Here is a 22068-nt window from a genome sequence, read left to right on the forward strand (position 1 = left end):
AGTTCCAATAGAGCAGTAATGAACTGAACCAGCTACACCCAGCGGGAGAACTCTGGGAGATGACTATGAATCACTACATAGAATTCCCAGTCCCTCTATTTTTGTCCACCTGCATTTCTGATTTCCTTCACAGGCTAATTGTATACTATTTCAAAGTCCAATTCTTTTTGTACAGTAAAACAACTGTTTGGACATGTATACATATATTGTATTTAATTTATACTTTAACAAATTTAACATGTATTGGTCAACCTGCCATGGGGTGGGGGGGGGGGGAGAAGGAGGGAAAAAATTAGAACAAAAGGTTTGGCAATTGTCAATGTTGTAAAATTACCCATGCATATATCTGGTAAATAAAAACTATATTTAAAAAAATGTATGGAGAGGGTAGATACAAAGTCAAGTTTGGCAATGGACTTGTAATTCAGTTTGGCTGGAACATGGAAGGCATGAAAGAAAGAAAATACTAAAGGTTGAAATCTTAGGCAGTAATTAGATTGTGAACAGACTTAAAATGCTAGCTAGGTAGCTAGTTGTCACAAAACATAGTCTTGCCTGTAAAGGGCTGAAACTCTTGAGTTAATGCACTGAGGTCCGAACAATTGAGCACTAAAGGTTAATTACTGATTGGACAATACTTTATAAGAATATGCTTGGAAAATGGCCCTATGCTGTTCCAATAGTTTGATATAGAGAGAGAATTGTAGGAGGGACTAGGAGGTGGAGTAAGATTAGCCAGGGTCACTTCTGGGGAGGAGACGAAAGGATGAAGTCACAGAGATCCTGCATCCATCCCCTTGACTTCTACCACTAAAAACCAAGAATAAAGACTTTTGCTTATCCTGACTGTGGCTTATTCTAAGGTATCCAGGGTGCTAACACGGTCATCACACTTGCCCTCAGTTTTTTCCCCCTATAAAATGAGGATAATAATAGGATTATTAATGTGAGGATTGAATGAGATAATATTTGTAAAATGCCTTGCAAATCACCAAGTACTATATAAATGCTAGCTATTATTATTTATTATATCTATTATTGTTGTTATCATTATTATATTGCGTTTAAGAGTTTATATTATATCCTACAGGCAATAGGGAGCAATTGAAGGTTTTTGAGCAGAGAAATGGCATGATCAAATATGTGTTTTAAGGAGAGTATTTCGACAGCTACACAAAGTATATCTAAGTTGGGACTTGAAAGCCTGTTACCTGGTTTTGAAGAAGCCCTTTGCATGAGCTGCACTAAGCTTGATTCAGAGTTTTTTCCATGAAGTTTTACTCTGGAATGGCATCAATAAGCTAAAGAGAAAGAAACTGACCCTTTGGAGTCAGATGCCTAAATCCATCCTGTTATCTGTGAACCTAGAGTCCAGGGTATGAGTGTTAAAATTTGAGTGTACTTCTTATACTATCATCTTCCCAGGAACCCTCATAATTTATTATTAACAGGATTGTTTGTATGAATTTATTAGAGGAAATGGTGATCTGTAAAACCTACTTCCCTTCACTAAATACAGATTTCATTTTTATTTTTAATAGGTGGCATATCAGGATCCTCTACTTCAGCAGTTCAATAAAATTAACTCTTAGGAAGAGTTTAAACCTTAATTAGAAACTATAGAATTTTTAAAATTGTAGGAATCCAAAAATCATGGAAGAAGACCAGTTCAAAGTCATCTAGTCTAACTTATACCTAAGAATTCATTAAAATTAATAGTATTTATTTTTTCTAATTATATGTAAAGAAATTTTTATATTCATTTTAAAATGGTTTGAATTCAAACTTTTTTCCTACCCTGTCCTCCACTTCCTCCTTCTTAAGATGGTAAGCAACTTGATATAAGTTTTATATATGCAAGCATGTCAAACATTTTTCCATATTAGTCATGATGTGAGAAAAGAAAAAAAAAAAAGAAAGTGAAAATAGTAAGTTTCAATTTGCATTCAGACTCTATCAGTTCTTTCTCTGGATATGGATAGCATTTGTCAATCACTTTTTTTTTTTTTTTTCTTTTTTGGTGAGGAAATTGGTGTTATTTGCCCAGGATCACATAGCTAATAAGTATTATGTCTGAATCTGAATTTGAACTCAGATCCTCCCAATATCAGGACCAGTGAGCCATCTAATTGGCTAACATCTAATTGGATAACATCTAATTGGATAACATTTTTCATCACTGAGTCCTTTGGGATTATCTTGGATTATAGTATGCTGAGAATAGCTAAATTATTCATAATCAATTATCAATGTACTCCTGGTTCTGCTCACTTCACTTTGCATCATGTGAATCTTTTCTGGTTTTTCTGAAATCATGCTGCTCATCATTTCTTTTAGCAAATTCATTACATTTATATGCCATAACTTGTTTAGTCATTCCCCCAATTAATAGGTATCCTCTGAATTTCCAATTCATTGCCACTACAAAAAAGAGTTGCTATAAATATTTTTGTATAGTAGGTCCTATCCCTGACCCCTTTTTTGGATTCTTTGGAATATAGACCCAGTAGAGACACTGCTGGATCAAAGGGTATGCACAGTTTTATTGCATTTTAGGCATAATTCTATATTGTTTTCCAGAATGGTTGGATCAGTTCACAACTCCACCAACGATGGATTAGTGTCCCAGTTTTCCCTTCCAACATTTATCATTTTCCTTTCTGTCATATTAGGCAATCTGATAGGTATGAAGTAGTACCTCAGAGTTGTCTTAATTTATATTTCTCTAATCAGTAATGCTTTAGAGCATTTTTATATGACAATAAATAGCTTTGATTTATTCATCTGAAAAATATCTGTTCACATTATTTGATCCTTTATCAATTGGGGAATGACTTGTTTTATAAATTTGACTTAAGTTCTCTATATATTTGAGGAATGAGTGCCTGTCAGAGACTGTAAAAATCATTTCCTAGCTTTTTGCTTTCTTTTGCATCTCAATTGCAATGCTTTTGTTTGTGCAAAAACCCTTTAATTTAAATTATCAAAATTTTCCATTTTACATCTCATAGTGCTCTTTATCACGTGTTTTCTCATAAATTCTTCCCTTCTCCATGGATCTGACAGGTAAACTATTCCTTGCTCTCCTAATCTGTTTATGATATTATCCTTTATGTCTAAATCATATACTTAATTTGACCTTTTTTTGGTATACTATATAAGACATTGATATTCAATTTCTACCACACAGTTTTACAATTTTGCCAGTTTTTGCCAAATAGTGAGTTCTTGTCCCAGAAATTGGAATCTCTAGGTTTATCAAACACTAGATTACTATGGTCATTTAGTACTGTCTTCTGTACCTAGTCTATTCCCAATAATGTACTACTCTATTTCTTAGACAGTAACATAATTTTGATGATTACTATTTTATAATATATCTTAAGATGTGCTATAACTATTTCACCTTCCTTTACATTTCCCCCTCCTTAATTACCTTGTATTTTTGATCTTTCATTTTTCCAGATGAATTTTATTATTATTTTTCTAGCTCTATAAAATATCTTTGGTAGTTTGGTATGGTATTGAATAAATAAATTTATTCAGATAGAATTATCATTTTTATTATAGTGACTCAACCTGCCCATGAGCAATTAATAGTTTTCTAATTGTTTAGATCTTACTTTATTTATATGAAAAATATTTTGCAGTTCCTGGGTTTGCTTTGGCAGATTAAAAAAATATTTTATATTGTCTACAGTTATTTTAAGTGGGATTTCTTTTTCTATCTCCTGCTGCTAGACTTCACTGATAATACATAGTAACGATGATATTTTTTGTGGCTTTATTTTATATCTTGCAACTTTGCAAAAGTTGTTATTTCAAGTAGTTTTTAAGTGTTTCTCTAGAATTATCTAAGTATACCATCATGTCATCTGCAAAGAGTGATAGTTTTGTTTCCTCATTGCCTGTTCTAATTCCTTCAATTTTTTCTTCTCTTATTGCTATAACTAATAACTAATAATAATATATACTAATATTTTATTACAATAATTGAATATAATGATGATAAGACATATCTTTGATTAACCTTTGATCTTACTGGGAAGGTTTCCAGCTTTTTCTCATTGTAGATAATGCTTTTTTTTTTGGTGAGGCAATAAGGGTTAAGTGATAGTCACAGATAGTAAGAGTTAAGTCTCTGAGGCCATATTTGAACTCAGATCCTCCTAACTATGGGGAGTTAGCACTACAGTGCTATACCTATTGTACTATCTAGCTACCCTACAGATACTGTTTGTGGAGAGTTTTAGATACTACTTATCATTTTAAGGGAAGCTCCATTTATTCCTATGTTCTTGGCATTTTAGATAGGAATAGATGTTGCATTTTGCCAAAACCTTTTTCTGCAACTATTGAGTAAATCATATTATTTCTGTTGATTTTATTATTTACATGATCAATTATGTTAATAGCTTTTCTAATATTGAGCTAGCTGTGCATTCCTGGTATAAGTCCCATCTTATAATAGTATATATTTTTTTGCTATACTGTATAATTTTATTGCCAATATTTTATTTTAAATTTTTGCATCAATATTCATTAGGGAAATTGATTTATGGTTTCCTTTTTCAGTATTCTTTCTGGTTTTAGTATCAGTACCATATTTGTATAATAAAAGGAATTTGGTAGGACTTTATTTCCCCCAATGTATAGAATTATACATTACTATATATTACTATATAATATACTATATAAAGAACTATACATATAGTTATATATATATATGTATATATACATATATATATATACTACCGTGTTTCCCCGATAATAAGACCTATCCTGAAAATAAGACACCCACATACTCTTTAATATTCCGCTAAAATAAGCCCTCCCCCGAAAATAAGCCCTATCGAACTTACTATGAAAACGGTCATCATGGTGATCCCCTGCGCTATATGCTGCGTAGCGGTACCTTCAGTAAGCAGCGCCGCCCTCCCCTCCCGGGTGAAACGCACGTCGCGCTCCGAGCTGCATCCAATCAGAGCTGCAGCAGTGAGCGCGTCATCCTCTTCTTCCCTGGTGATTTGCTTGCTGGCGCAAGACATCCAGGCTGGAATTCAGGGTATGGATACTTATGACGATGTTGTTGAAGAAGATGACATGATCATTATTGAATAAAGGTAAAAAAATTTTTGTTCACATTTACCTGTTTATTAAAATTGCTGTCAATGTTCATTAAAATAAGCCCTCCCCTGAAAATAAGCCCTCTGGTGTTTTTTAGTCCCAAAAAAATAATAAGACAGTGTCTTATTATCGGGGAAACACGGTATGTATCATATATATATAGCATATATATATATACTCTACTATATAAAGAATTAAAAGTTCTTTCTTGTTTATTTTATGGCTAGATTTATATAGTTCTGAGAGGGTAAAAATTGAATTGCCCCAATAGTATAGTTTTGTATGAAGTCTGAGTTAGCTCCCTGTTGACCTCAGGATCAGCCAGAGTCAGGATCAGCAAAAGTCCTTGGTCTTCAGGGGGAGAAGTAAAGGAGATGGATGAAAACTCCACGAGCTCTCCACAACCTCCTCTCTCTACTCCTTGTCCCCATCCAAAGTGACCCTGGTTTGTCTTACTCCACTCCCTAATCCTTCCTACAATTATCTGTATGTACCAAAAGACTGAGCCAGCACAGAATAGTGAGAAAGGCCATTTCCCAGGCATATGCTAATAGAGTATTGTCCAATAGATAATTAGCCTTAAGTGCTCAGTTGTCTGATTCCAGTGCACCAACTCAGAGTTTCAGCTCTTTACAGTTTTGTATAGTCATTTAACTTCTTTAAGAATTTGGACACTATACAGCTTCCTGCACATATATTTTGTATTGAAATTATTTCATTATCTTTTATTAAGATGTAGTTTCCTTTTTTATCTCATAATTAGATCTATTTTTGGTTTTGCTTTGTCTAAGATCATAACTGCTACCCTCACTGTTTTTTTTTTCTTCAATTGAAGCATAATAAATTTTGCTCCAGCTCCTTACTTTTATTCTGTGTGTGTCTCGCTGCTTCAAGTTTGTTTCATGTAAACAACATATTATAGGATTCTGGTTTCTAATCTACTTGGCCATCTGCTTCCATTTTATGGGTGAGCTCATTCCATTCACTTTTATGATTACTATACAGTTATGATTTTTTCCATACCATTCTTCCTACAGTTTATCCTTTTCTTTCTCCTTTAACCTTTTATATCCTCACCAGTATTTTGCTTCTGATCATCATCTCCTTCCATCTGCCTTTCCTTCTGTCAATCTTCCCCTTTTATAAACTACTTCCCTCATTTCCCCATCAAGTAAAATAGATTTCTATACCCAAATAATTGTGTTTTACCTCCCTGAATTAATTCAATGTCAACTGCCTGCCAACCCATCTTCCCCTACATGTATAAGTCTTTTGTGCCTCTTCATGTGAGATAATGTACCTCTCTCTTTATTCTGTTCCCAGTGTAATCTATCTCACTCCTTAATTTTTATATCATCTCATCGAAGTCACCTTATGTCCTCACCCTGTCTAAGTATACTCTTTCTAACTGCCCTAATAGTAGCAGTAGAATTCTTAAAAGTTATAAATATCATCTTCCTGTGTAGGAATGTAGGGAGTTTAGTCTTAGTGAATCCCTTATTTTTTCTCTTTTATTTTTACCTTTTTATGCTTGAGGCTTGTATTTGAAATTTTTCATTGTTGTTGTTCAGCTGTGGTATTTTTATCAGGAATGCTTTATACTCCTTTATTTCATTGAATGACAGTTTTTTGCCCTTAAGGATTGTGCTCAGTTTTTCTGTTAGGAAATTCTTTGTTGTAATTCTAGCCCCTTTGCCTTCCAAAGGATCCAGTAAAATGTAAATCCTTCAGAGGTAGGGACTTTTATTTTTGTCTTTATAGTCTCAAAAATTAGTACAGTGCCTTGTATGGAATAATGGCTAAATAAATGTTTACTGAATTGAATTATTGAATCTTTGGCCTATGGTGATTTGGCAACCATTGTTCGAAGAGTTCTAGTAATGGAGAACTCAATATTTCTTTGAATAGATCACTCCACTTTTTAGTTCTATTATAACAAGAACAAATCCTAACAATGAACTTCAATCTTTTTTTTTTTTTTTTTTTTAATTTCTACTTTTTATTCTTTGTTTTGTCCTCTGGGCCCAACTAGATTAAGTTTAATCTCTCCTCTACAAAACTCTTTAACCAGAGGTTCAACTGGGATTTTTAGTGGACTCTTTTTTACATGAATCAGTTGTGAAAAGATAGCAAGAAAAACTATGGTCTTCAGCTTCAGTGAAGGGCACAGAATGAGACGATACTATGAGATGGGTAAAACAATGAGGGTCTTTGTTGTACTTTACTTAGCAAAAGTAATTTCTGGGATGTTGTGTTTAGTTCTGGGTACCACATTTAGAAAGAACTTTGCAAAACTATAATGTATTCACAAAAGAAAATAGAGAAAAGGTAGCATGATATCAGATTGTGGTTCAGATGATCTAGGTTTGAACATCACCTCTGCTACTTACTAAAGATGGTTTAAACACTTAAATTTGTAGCTGGCACTTTTACCCCCATGTATTTGAATGAGGGGCTGCTTAAAATTATTCCAATAAAGGCAACTTTTAGGTTATGACTATCCATTTTTCAAACTGGAAAAGTTGGTTTTTAAATGGAGCTTGACTGAATTTGATACTCAAATTAAAAAAAAAAAAGTCATTTTGACTCTTCATTCTTCCTTACCAAAGTGTGTGACAAAATTTTCTTGCTTCTGTCTCTATAGCATCTCTCACATTTTCTCTCTTCTTTTTAATATCTCTCTATCCTAGTTTAGGCCCTCAAAAACTCTTGCCTAAATTTTTAGAATAGCCTCCTAATTGGTCTCTCTGTTACTAGTTTCTCCTCTTGCCAATCTTTTTTCATACTTAAGGAACTGATATCCTCAAACATATATTTGATCATCAGTCCTCTGTTCAAAAATCTCCAGTGGCCACCATTGTCTTTAAGATAAAATACAGACTACTTAGCTTGGCATTTAAAAGCATCTATTATTAATATAGCTCTTAATTTTCCTTTCATTCTTTATACCTTTATTCACTCTCTATTCTAATCAAGTAAACACACTAGCCTGAACACAATCATCTTCTATCTACTAACACACTTTTGCCCAGGTTTTTTGCCATATCTAGAATACACCTTTTTCTCCTTTCTGTCTGATAAAATTTCCAGCTTCCTTCAAAACCCAGCACAAATGCCACTTTCTACAGAATATCTTTCCTCTTCATCTCAGTTATTAGTGCCTGTATTCTCTTGAAAATATTTTGTATTTTTTTAAATCATAGGTCAGAAATATTATGAGCTAGAAGGACCTTTGAGGCCAACCAATGCAATGTCTTTATTTTATATATGAGGAAACAGACCTAGACTTGCTCACAATAATACATGTATTAGGCATGAGAATTAGGATTTAAATAAAGGATTTAAATTTAAATCCTTTGATTCTACAGGCCATTTTCTTTCATGTTTATTTGCATACAAGTTGGGGTCCAAATTCTCACAGAATGTCAGCTCCTTAAAGTCAGGGACTGCTTCATTTTTTTCCCCTTTTGTATCCTTGGCTCTTAGCACAGCATCTTCTCCATGGTAAGGCTTAATAAATGTTCATTTTATTTATTGTTCTGCCTGTGAGAGCAATGGCAAGTCACTTCACCTCTATATGCGCCAGTTTGCTTATCTGTGAAATGTAGGCGTTAGAGTAGATGATCTAAGACCCTTTCCAGCTCTAAATCTATATTCCTAAAATCCATGCTTCTCTACTCACTACACACATTCTTTCTTACAGCTATTAGTCATGCACTACAATTTTAGCTATTCTTCAATTGATGAGTATCTACTTTGTTTCCAATTCTCAGCTATCACAAAAAATAACTATTTTTGGTGAATATGAGAACTACCTTATTGATAAGTGATACATTTAAACAGACGATGAATAAACACTTGTGTAATGATGACAGGTTATTATAGAGGAAATTTTTATTCAGGTGCCAGTTGGGCTGGTGCATAAAAATTAAGGTGCCATTAAGCAGAAACAAATGTACAATATATGTTGAACATATAATAGATATCAATCAATTGACTTAACAAAGATAAAGAGTATAAATTCTGCAACAACAAATCCTGGACTTGAATCTTGGCTGTGCTACTTATTTGCTGAGTACTCTTGAGGAGATAATTCATTTCAACGGGCCTGTTTCTTCATCTGAAACATAATAATTTTCAAGGGCAATCTAAGGGTCCTATGACTCGTGTAAGAATGGAAGGGCTGGTCGAATGTTCCTACTGAGTGGGAGAAAGGAGAATTACTATCCCGTCCTGTAAGACTGAGGGTGGTAAGGGTTAAAACAGATTTTGAAGGCATATATATTGGAATCATTTTTCCGTGTTTTGGGGTGGTGTATATGTATATTCAGTGCTTTTAAAATCCTGGAGCCTGCTGTGTAGAACCCAGAGAGTTGAAAACAAAACACACTCGCTTTATCTGCTCTCCTGAATCTCTCCGTCGTGGAGTGTGCCTTTAAGGTGAGGTGGCCGGCAGTGCCTTCGGCCGCCTCAGTCCAAGGACTCAAACCTGAGGGGTTTCCTAATTGAACAGAAAGGTTTTATTTAAGCCTGCAGAAAAGGAATCTGGAGTGACCTGTGACCTCAGAGCTCTTTTTCTCCTTTTACTCCCTTTCATTCATCTCTTTTCTCTCCTCCATTTCCTTTTCCACTTTCATCTTTACTCTCCCAGCCCCTGGAGCTTTGAACTCCCCAAATCCCCTACCCGTCCCTCCTCCCCTCTTCGGGTTTGACTCTACTCAGAGGGAGAGAGGGCGGGAGAAAGGGAAACACATTCGCGCACGCGCGCACACTCACACTTTTACGCTCACACACTCACACACCTACTTATAATATTCTCTGCCCACCCCCACCCCCCCGTTCAGCGCATGCGTGCTAACGGCCGACCAGCAGCGGGGACTGGCGGGCTGGCAGGAGGACAGACAGACTGAGGGGGTGTGGGCGCTGCGTGGGCGCGTGCGCAGACGCGCTTCTCCTGCCTAGTCTCCTAGCCGAGAGTCAATCGGGTGTTCGGGTCTGTCAGTCAGTCCGTCGGCCTGGTCTCGTGGCCCCTGCTCTCTGGGCGAAATGGTCTCGTTGGCCAAAGCCTGGACCGTGACGTTTTATGGTGCTTTGACACTGATGGTGGCCTTAGGGATGTGGGATGTTTTCTTTGGGTATGAAGAGAACAAGTGCAGCATGAGCTACATGTTCGAGTATCCGGAATACCAGGTGAGTGTGGCCCCGCCCCCAAGCTGCCCCACCCATCCCTTACCCCATTTTTCTCCCCTCACTCCCGTGTACTCCACATCTGTGCTCTGGGACCCCTCCTTTCCTGTGAACCGTTTCCTATTTAATGGGGCTTGTTGCGAGGTCCCAGCCCCTGCTTCTTCCTTAAAATTCCCTCTTCTTTTTGCCTCACGATAGTTTCCAGATCCCAAACCCTGCACTTTTTGGCGTGGACCTACAGAAACCCTCCCTCTTATTCAAATGATACCCGTGCCCCCTGCCCCCCAACAGGTGTCTCCCGATCCCTCGTTATTTTAACCCCCCCTCCCCCCACTATCACGAATGACACCTTTCGCGTTTCTGTAATCGGGTATAAAATGCTGCAGAGAAAGGGAGTGTGAGCGTAGGTGATCTCAAGACTGCCTGTTGAAGGCTTTGTTTTCCTTCTTTATGGACTTGTGTTTTTGTAGGATTGGATGCGAGACTGAATGGGGGTGGGGGGAAATATATTTCTTTTAAACCAGGTTGGACTGTCATGTTTTTATAAGCTACATTTTTTGGTGTTTATGTGTGCTAGTCTTTAACAACAAACCCGACCTCTTACCAGTTGCACATACCACCTGTTCCACATTTCTCTATTCAGTTCTAACCTTTATGAAGTATTTACTATGTGCAAAACAGATGGAGCTACAATGTAAAAGGGAAAAAAGGACCAGTCTTTTCCTTTAATGAGCTCACAACAAAGGCCTGGCCTTGCTTCTATCAATTTGGCCACACCCCCTCCCCTTCTGAGGATGTTCAACCTCAATTTTCTCACCAATATGGTGTTCTGGGTAGTATTCACAGTGAAATGGTTCGCGGCATCAGTGTAAAAATGACATTGCCCTAATGAGTTTCTTCATAATTTTTCTCCAAAATGTTTTTAGCTTTAATTATGATATAGTGAAATAGAAAGAGCACTCAATCTCCTATATTACCTTTGTGACCTTGGGTAAGTCAAAGTCTACTTTCCCTCAGTTATGTTAAAAAAAAAAAAAAAAGAGTTGGACTAGATGATGAAGATCTTCTCTGGTGTTTACATTCTACAATAAAATCAGTCCTGTAATAATTCCAAGAAAAGCACTTCCCATATGGCTTCTAAAACTTTAGGAAACATTCCTTAAAAATCATTTTGGTAAACCAGGAAAGATTATAGTACCACACTTATTCAATGAAATGTCATAGGAAAGTAGTAACTTTCTGTTATGCACTTTCCTACTACTGTTTACAGTTCTATACACGATTCCATCCCAAGTAGTGATCTGTTTTTTAAGGACTAAATTTATGGAAATTTTCATATGGCTTCTTATTTTTTGATGTGCTTGCTAATCAGGGTTTTGAATTAGTGATTGGTAAAAGAAATGAAATGGAAACATTTGATATAGGCAAAATAGGGAATAAAGAATATGTAATGAACAAATTTAGGCCTGACTGCAGAAATAATGAAATAATTGGCATTTTAAGTTTACTTTTTTACATTTTACTAATTATTTAAATGGCTCTGCTTTATTTTGTCTCTAATTTAGTTTTTTTTTTTTTTTTTACTATTTTTGTGTGTGGGATGGATATCTTTAGCGGTCTGCTGGATTGTGTGGACCTCTTTTCAAAATAATGTCTTGAAATGCATAAAGAAAATTAGCTTTTATTGAAATATTTTATTGAAATTTTTATTGAAATATTTTTAAAACAAATTTAAAGATTTTTAAGTTAATAGCCCTTGCTCTAACTGAATATTATTTCTTTCCATGTTGTATGATTTAATGATGAGGAAGATCTCAATAGGCTAAAGTAGGTTATCTTAATTATGATATGAGTTTGATTTAAGTCAAATTACTGTATAACAATGGTAAATTCCATTTATTTTTAAATTATAAACGATAAATGAAGATATGTTAGTTGTAGGAAATAAGAGTAATAAGCAATTGCCTTTTCACAGAATCACAGAATTTTGGAATTGAAAGGACCTTCAGAGTCTATTTAGTTCATCCTATAATTGGAAAAGAATCCTGTCCTATAATGTACCTGGCATGATTATTCACCCTTTACTTGAAGACTACTTGTGATGAGAAATCCATTATTTCTTGAGGCAGCTTATTCCATATTCTGATAGCTCTAATTGTTCATTTCCTCATCATAAGACCTAAATTTGCTCTTTACACATTCTGCTCTTGATTACTTGTTTTGTCCTATTAGGCCGAGCAGAACAAATATCAACCCACATGCATGTTATATAGGCTTTCAGATATTTTAAAACTGATCATGTGTCTCCTCTCATCCCTAGACTTCTATTTTCTTAGCTATACTTTAGATCCTTCAGCTTTTTCTCTTTTAGCATGAATTTGAGTCCTTTCATCATTTTAATTAATCCCATCTAGACATGCTTACCAATTTCTATCTTGAAATGTGGTATCCTGAACAGAAAACTCTGGACTTGCTTTAACTGACAAGAGTATACAATAGGAATATCACTCCTCATTCCTGGACTCTGTTCTTTTAATGTAGCCCAAGAAGGAATTAACTATTTGCTGTCATGTCACACTCTTGACTCAAATTGTATTTATATTCTTTTTATTCATCCTTTGTTTGCAAAGAGGAACAGTGCCATCATGAGTAATGTTTAGACTTGTATGTGAATTGAATTGAGGTGAAGCCTAGTCATCAATCTTAACTCTTTCTTCCTGAGTCACTGAGGTTCAATGGTAGGACAAAAGTTAAGATGACTAGTGATGACCCAGGATTCAGTGGATAACCTTGATGTCTTTAAAGCCTGTCAAAGTTCTAAGTGTTCCAGAGCACCTGCTTCTACCACTTTAATGGTTGTTGGAATGAATTGTTCTCATCCACTCATTCTGCCTGGGATTGTCTTCACAAATTTGGAGTAGATATCTTCCCAACTCATGGACAGGTTTGAGGCCTGTTGGTATTCCTTAACCTGATTTAGCCTGTCTATGAGATATTTTTACTGGGGTGTAACCCTTTTTGGAACCACTGGGAGTTTTGTCAGTCAAACTGCTTTTCAATCACTCTTAATGTTCTTCCTAGTATTGTTCTTGTGAAGTCACTTTTTTTTTTTTTAACCCAAAAGTAAGACTTTATTAGTAATTTCATTATATTATGTTTGGCTACTTTTCTAACTTCTTAAATCTTTTTTGTATCATGGCAATTTCACCTAATGTGTCATACACCAATTTGATAAAATTGATCAAAGTCACTGATAAAAATTTTTACAAGCACAGTGCAAAGCCTGGATCTCCTTGGTACCCCATTGGAGATTTCCTTCTAAGATGATATTGATCTATTAATAACTGATCTTTGGATCTAGCCATTCAATCAGTTTTGATTTCATCCCTTGTTAGCTGATATATAAATATATAAAATTTTTCACAAGGACAGTATCAAAGATTTTGATAAATGTTTTGCTAAAATTAAGTAACCAATATAACATTGCCTTGTTATATTAGTTTAATAATTCTGTTAAAAAATAAGGTTATTTTGGTTACCTTGACTCCAAATGATCTAGAATTTTTCCAGTTATTAAGTCAAGCTCATTGATCTTTAGCTTGCAAATATCCTTCTTCTTTTTTTGCAAATTGATTTAACATTTATTCTTTTGCTGTCTCAGACTACATTCTTTTCATTATTCCCTCTCTGATTCTTCATAGTAAATGTTATTTACTATATTCATCATTAATTTTGTGAGCATTTTTTTGCAGGATTTAAATAGTATTTTTCCCCAAATACATGTAAAGATCATTTTTAGCATTCATTTTTTAAAACTTTGTGTTCTAATTTTTTCTTCCTCTTTCTTTTTTTTAATTTTTTTTAAATTTTTTATTCATTTTTCCAAATTATCCCCTCCTTCCCTCCACTCCCTCCCCCCCCCATGACAGGTAATCCCGTATATTTTACATGTGTTACAATATAACCTAGATACAATATATGTGTGTAAATACCATTTTCTTGTTGCACATTAAGTATTAGCTTCCGAAGGTATAAATAACCTGGGTAGATAGACAGTAGTGCTAACAATTTACATTCACTTCCCAGTGTTCCTTCTCTGGATATAGTTATTTCTGTCCATCATTGATCAACTGTAAGTGAGTTGGATCTTCTTTATGTTGAAGATATCCACTTCCCTCAGAATACCTCTTCATACAGCATTGAAGTGTACAGCGATCTTCTGGTTCTGTTCTTTTCACTCAGCATCAGTTGATGTAAGTCTCTCCAAGCCTCTCTGTATTCCTCCTGCTGGTCATTTCTTACAGAGCAATAATATTCCATAACCTTCATATACCATAATTTACCCAACCATTCTCCAATTGATGGACATCCATTCAACTTCCAGTTTCTAGCTACAACAAAAAGAGCTGCCACAAGCATTTTGGCACATATAGGTCCCTTTCCCCTTTTTAGTATTTCTTTGGGATATAATCCCAATAACAGCAATGCTGGGTCAAAGGGTATGCACAGTTTGATAACTTTTTGGGCATAGTTCCAAATTGCTCTCCAGAATGGCTGTATTCTTTCACAACTCCACCAACAATGTATCAGTGTCCCAGTTTTCCCACATCCCCTCCAACATTCATTATTATTTGTTCCTGTCATCTTAGCCAATCTGACAGGTGTGTAGTGGTATCTCAGAGTTGTCTTAATTTGCATTTCTCTGATCAGTAGTGATTTGGAACACTCTTTCATATGAGTGGAAATAGTTTCAATTTCATCATCTGAGAATTGTCTGTTCATATCCCTTGACCATTTATCAATTGGAGAATGGTTTGGTTTCCTATAAATTAGGGTCAGTTCTCTATATATTTTGGAAATGAGACCTTTGTCAGAACCTTTACTTTTAAAAATATTTTCCCAATTTGTTACTTCCCTTCTAAACTTCCTCTTTCTCTTCCTTTGTCCTCCCCAAGACAGCAAGCAATCTATATAGTTTAAATATATGCAAGCCTTTTATATGTTTTCATATTTGTCATATTGTACCAAAAAAAAAACAAACCCTGAAGAGGGGGGAAACTATGAGAAAGGAAAAAACAAACAAAAAGATGAAAATACTATTCTTTGATCCATATTTAGTCTCTATTGTTTCTCTCTTGATTTCCATCCCAAGTCTATTGGAATTACCATGAATTGTTGAGAAAAGTCAAGTCCATGGCAGTTGATCATCATATAATATTGTTGTTACTATGTATAATGTTCTCCTGGTTCTGCTCGTTTCACTCAGCATTAATTCATATAAATCTTTCTAAGCTTTTCTGAAATTAGCCTTCTCATCATTTCTTATAGAACTGCAATATTCCATTACCTTCATATACCATAGTTTATTTAGCCATTTTGCAACTGATGGACATCCACTCAGTTTCCAGTTCCTAGCCATTACAAAAAGAACTGCTACAAACATTTTTGCATATATGAGTCCTTTTACCTTTTTTATCCTTTTGGAATAGAGACCCAGTATTGAGTCTGTCAGAATTTATGTCTACTATGTTCCACACATTAAGTACTTGAAATATAAAGACAGGGAAAAACTAATCATTGTTCTCAAGAAACTCAGTCCAATGGAGGAGACAAAACCCAAACAATTAAATACAAACAAGATATATCAGGAAATATGTTATCTTAAGGAAGATCCCTTTATTCTTTTGATTTCAGGAGTTTTTAGTTAAAATGAATGTTGGAGTTTATCAAGTTTTTTGTTTTGTTTTGTTTTGTTTTTTCCCCAGAATCTAGCAATGTAATCAGAGAGTTTTAGTGATTTATGTTAACATGAAAGCTTCTTTTCTTTCTTTTTTTTTGGAACTAATATTGCATTACTGGCATAATTCCTGCAGCCTGGTCAAAATGATCTTTCTAATAGGTTGTTGTAGGTGACTACTTGCTACATTTTATATTCATCAGCATTCATTAGGTATATTTACATCATAGGAAGAGAATGAAATGATATTTTTATTATTATTGCAAACAGTTTATTATCAGAATTAGTTGATACTATTCACTCATGATTTCTCATAGAGGTGTTCTTTTTCTCCTCTTTGGGAGTTCTTTATTACTTGTTCAATTTATTTTTCAAAATAGGTTATTTAGATCATCCATTTCTTCTTTTACTATTTTGTATATTTAAAATTTTGTTAAATATCAGTTTGGTTAGTATATATGGGCAAAAAAGTTTATAATAATTTCATTTGTTTATTGATAAGTTTTAAGGTTTTTTCATTTCTGATTCTATCAGTTTGTTTTTCCTTTTTAAATCAGGTTAATTTAATCTATTTTATTATTTCTAAAATTGAGTTCCTACTTTTATTTATAAAAGGTGATTTTCTTTCAATTTTATTAATATCTTTAATTTTCACAGTTAATCAGTTGAGGATTTTTGATTTGTTGATCAAGTTGTTTTAGTAGTATGAATTATCATTGATTTGTTCTTCATCTTCTTGATGAGATTTTTTAGATATATTCAGAAATTTTATATTTAGAAATATTTATTTTATATTTAGAGATATAAATTTTTCCCCTTTTTGCTTTTATCTGTGTCCCATAAGTTTTGGTATATGGTCTATGGGTATATGGTCTCATTATTGTCATTGCCTTTGATGAAATTTTCTTTTGTTTCTGTAATTTAATCTTTAACCCACCAATTGTTTTGAATGACTTTGTCAGGTTTTCAATTACCTTTAAATTCTTTCTTCAAGGGATCTTTATTGAATAGAATTTTTATTGCATTATAAATGCAATCTGTAAATAATGTGTATAATATAGTTTTACATTTTTTTTGGCGAGATTTTTATGCTTTAGTACAGTTGATTTTTGTAGATGCCATATGCAGCTTAGAAATATATACATTTTTTCATTTCCATTTATTCTTCTCGAAAATTCTATCATTTATAAGTTTTCTAAAATTCCATTCAAGCCCTGAATTTTTCATTTGTCTTTTGATTAAATTTTTTATTTCTCCTCAGTTCAAGAAATTTTGCCTTTTAATATTTAGTTGCTATGTTATTAGGTGTTTGTACGTTAAATATTAGTATTGATTCATTATCTATTTTGCCTTTTAACATACTATAATTTCCTTGGCTCTTTTTATTTCATCTCTATTTACTATAGCCTTATCTAAAATCATTATTGCTATTTCTGCTTTTTATTGAGTCCAGCTGAAGAATGATAGCTTTTACTTCTGCCCTTAATTTTTAAAATTATGTGAATCTTTGTGTTTCAAATCTATTTCTTGTAAACAGTGTATTGTCATATTCGGTTTTAATCCATGATGCCACTATTTCATTTTGTGGTTTAATTCATTCTATTTATACTCACAGTTTTGTTTTTTAATTGTGTGTTTCTGCCATTTTCTTCTCTTTACTTCTGCCACACCCTATTTACAGATAAGAAAGTGATAGAAGAGAAAGAATTTGCCTGATACTCATGGTCTTCTAAATGAATTCTAAATTTCTGTTTTTACAGCCTTTTTTTTCCTCCTTAACCTTCTTGTCATCTAAGGTTTTTTTTTTCTTCTTTTTATTTTAATCTTCATGTTTTTTCTTTCAGTATTTGAGAAAATTGTTTTGCTTATGACTATTCCCTTACCTGTCCTCTCCACCTCATATTATTCTTTCCTTTTTTATTTTAACATATTTTTATATGAAGATCATTATGTAGTTAAGTATGTATGTATATAGCTATATCAATCTTCCTTTATCTAATTCAGATGAAAATGAAATTCATAGAGTGCTCATCTTTCTACTTCTTCCTCCTTGGCTATATAATCTTAATCTTATGCACCTTTGTTATACAATAGTGATTTCCCTCCTTTCCTGGCACTTTTTCTATCCATTATCATTCTGTTGTTTCCTGTCCCTTTTATTTTCATTTTTTTCTAAATTCATTAAAAAAGAACAAAACTACGTTGTTATTTTTGTCTTTATGATTCTTAATGATATTAGAATTATTAGAAGATATTTATTTTTAATTTGTCACACATTCCTATTCAGTTATATGATTATGTGTACTTTACTGTGTTCTCTTTGCAATTGCATTTCTATTTCAAATGTCTACGTAGTTCTGATCTTTTCATCAAGAATGCTTGAAATTGCCTAGTCATTAGAGGTCCCATTTCTACCCTCCTGTAAAATAACAGTACCAGATGGGTTCTCCTTGGTTGCAAATATTTAGTTCTTGAATTTTGTGTTATCATATTATAAACTTTTCTACTTTTGAGTGCTAATTACTGTTGTGGTTCCTTGACATATGAAGTCCTCTTTTTTGGCAACTAATAATATTTTTTCTTTAATTGAAAGCTTTAGATTTTGGTTTTGAAATCCCTAGGAATATTAATTTGGGGAATTCTTTTTAATGTATTTAGTATTTTATCTCCCCTCCCCCAGTTATGTTAAAAAACAATTTTTAACATTCTGTTTTAAAACTTTTGCATTTGAGTTTTTTTTTTCCCAAGATGACCAGTGAATTTTTCTATTTTTATTTTAACTTTTAGTTCTAATAGTTCTGCACAGCTTTCATTTTTAATTTCTTTAACTATAGTATTCAGACTTTTTTCTGATTCTAATTTTCAGATAGTTCAATTATTCTTCATTTCTTTCATTGATTTTTTTTTTACCAAGTCAGTTGTTTTTGATATTTTCTTTATTTTTTTTCATTTTTTTTTTGTTTTGCTTTGATATTCTATTATTTAGTCTTTGTTTTCCATCTTGTATATTCTCATTTTTAGGATATTTAGTTCTCAAGTGGGTTTTATATCATCTATTCTAAGATGTTAATTTTTTTTTGCCAAGTAAATAATATTTATCTAAACTCAAAAGCAACCATTATATAAATAAAGTTAGATTTGCCCATAAAAGCAGAAGTAAAGCAAAGATGCCTATTATCACCACTGCTGTTTAACATAATCCTAGACATGTTATCTTATAGCAATAAAAAAAAGAAAAGAAAAAATAAATTGAGGGAATAAACATAGGAGAAACCTGCTGATTTTTGTAAGCTATACAATGTTGAACATAGAAAACCCTTAGAGAGTTAGCTAAGATTTAATTAAAATAGTTAATAAGTTTAGCAAAATTGTGAATTATATAAATGCAAATGAATTACAAATCATTCATATATATATATATATATATATATATATATATATATATATATATATATATATATATATATAAATCAAGAAAACTCAGTAGGAAGACTCAGAATTCAAAATTCATTTATTCAAAATATCAATAGAAATAATAAATCATAAGGGATTAAATCTGCCAAGATTGATTTGGGAATTATATGTATCTAACTATTCTTTCCAGAAATAAAGAGACCTAAATAATTAGTGAAATATTAGTTACTCATAGGAAAGAATAGCCAATATACGTTTTAAAATACCAATATTACCTAATATTATATATACCTAAATTCAAGTTTCCCTATCCTGCCTCATCTCTCTACAATCTCACATCTCCAAATGCCTTTCAGACATTTTGAACTGCATATCCAATAAACATATAAAATTCAGTATATCTAAAAAAAAGCTTTCTCTTTCCCCCAAATGCTATCTCCCTTTTATCATTTTCTGTTACTATAGAGGGCATTATTATGCTCTTAAGTCTTTCATACTTGCTACCTAGCAGTCATCTTGGATTCCTCACTGTCTTATTTTCCATGTCCAAGTTGTTGCCAAGATCTCTCAGCTTCCACTTTTCAGTATCCCTTGAATATGCCTCCTTTTCTCTGACACTGCCATCACTCCCTTTGCCACAGGTCCTTATCACTTTATGCCTGGATTATTGCCATAGCCTCTTGAAGGATTTGCCTGCCTGTATTGTCTCTCTACTGCACTCTGAGTTCAACTACTAAAGTGATTTTCCTAAAATTCAGATCTGATCAGGTTACCCTCCCAAAAGGGAGATCTAGGTTTACAGTCAAGAATAGCTTCACTCAGTAAAACTGAGAATAATACTATTGTTTGGAAGGAAATGGGCCTTTAAGGAAATTATTTCTATGCGTTCCTTACGAAGGACTGAATTTTAGTAGAAATTTTAAATAAAAATATAGGAGTAAAAAGAAACATAAAAAGGTAAATACAGATGAGGAATTGGAACACAACTTTTTTAGGATGACGTGTTTACATTTTAATGGGAAGGGTTTAGATTTTTTTTTTTCCCTGAGGCAATTGAGGTTAGGTGACATGCCCATGGTCACACAGCTAGGAAGTGTTAAGTGTCTGAGATCAGGTCCTCCTGACTTCAGGGCTGGTGCTCTATTCACTGTACTACCTAGCTATCCTGGGTTTAGATTATTTAAACATGTCCTAAGAGCCTGATGTCAAGCAGGTGTGATAGAGGGATTCAAATAAGAGAGCTTGGAAGCAATTTTTGTTATGTTTTGATGTTGTTAAAAGAAGAGCAGAAAATGAGACTGGAAAAAAAAAAGAAAATAAAAGGGGAGGGAAAAGAGGATTTGTTTCATAAAATTGGAGGCTCAAGTCAAAATATATACAAATGAAGAAAGATTGTGTGTCACCTGAACCTCATTTTGATCTGATGCAGGATGAAGTGAGTAGGACCAGGAGATAATTTATACCATAACACCATCATTATAAAAATGAATCATTTTGAAAGACTCTAAAATGTTGATCAATGCAGTGATCAATCATGATTCCAGAAGAATGATAATTTATAATTTTCGCTATATTAGATAGATGAGAATTCTGCACTCATGACAAGTGATGAACAAGGTATGTAGAATCGTAACACATTTTTGGAAATGAACATTGTTGGATTACCTCATTTCATGGAAGAAAGTCAATCAGCTAGCATTTTTTAAGTACTTATGAGGCACCAGATACTGTGCTAAGCACTGGGGATTTAATGAAGAGCAAAAACAGTTTCTGTTCTCAAGGAGTTTACAATCTAATGGGAGACAGAATATACAAACAACTTTATTCTAATAAGATGTATATGGGATAAATTAGTAGTAATCTTACAGAGAAGATATTAAGATTAAAGAGGACCAGGAAATGCTTCTTATAGAAAGTGAGACTTTAGCAGAGGCTTGAAGGAAGACAGAAGGTTGACATGAGGAAGAAGAATTTTACAAACATGTGGGACAGCCAGTGGAAACACTTAGGAGCTGAGAGATGCATTGTTATGTGCAAGAAACATCAAAGAGGGCAGTGTCATGAGATCTTAGAATACATAATAGAGTGTAAGGTGATCATGATCAGAAAAGTAGAAAGGGGCCAGGGTTTTAAAAGCTAAATAGAGGGTTTTATATTTGATCCTGAAGGTGATAGGGAGTTTGTTGAGAGGGGATAATTGAGCAGCTAGATGGCATGTGCAGTGGAGAAAGCATTAGGCCTGGAGTCAGGAAGACTCACCTTCATGAGTTCAAATACGGTCTTAAGCAATTGTTGTGTGACCCTGTGCAAATCACTTACCTCTGTTTGCCTCATTTTCTTCATTTATAAGATGAATTGGAGAAGGAAGTGGCAAGCCATTCTACTGTCTTTGCCAAAAAAAAAACCTCAAACAGTGTCTCAAAGAGTCAGACATGACTGAAAATATTGAACAAAACAAAGTAATAGCTATTAAAATTTCACTTGGGTGATACATTTGGATTGAATGAACTGCAAAGGAGGAGAGGTTATTGTATGATAGAGACAGAAGGAGAGTCTAGAAATGATAGCAAGCAGCAAGGCACATTCTTACTCTCATTATGATA

At 33.7% G+C, this 22068-nt stretch overlaps 1 protein-coding gene across 2 annotated transcripts in view; it reads left to right on the forward strand.

Annotated features, from left to right (window-relative positions):
• Window positions 1–10052: 10052 nt before the first annotated feature.
• PGAP1 (post-GPI attachment to proteins inositol deacylase 1) overlaps window positions 10053–22068 on the forward strand; it is an 87182-nt gene continuing 75166 nt past the window's right edge. For both annotated transcript variants that reach the window (XM_074302801.1, XM_074302800.1), the window contains exon 1: window positions 10053–10317. In XM_074302801.1, the coding sequence (XP_074158902.1) occupies window positions 10174–10317 (144 nt within the window). In that variant the 5' untranslated portion in view covers window positions 10053–10173. The remainder of the gene's footprint in view (window positions 10318–22068) is intronic.

This window comes from Sminthopsis crassicaudata, chromosome 3, assembly GCF_048593235.1.
Source record: "Sminthopsis crassicaudata isolate SCR6 chromosome 3, ASM4859323v1, whole genome shotgun sequence".
Lineage (NCBI taxonomy): Eukaryota > Metazoa > Chordata > Mammalia > Dasyuromorphia > Dasyuridae > Sminthopsis > Sminthopsis crassicaudata.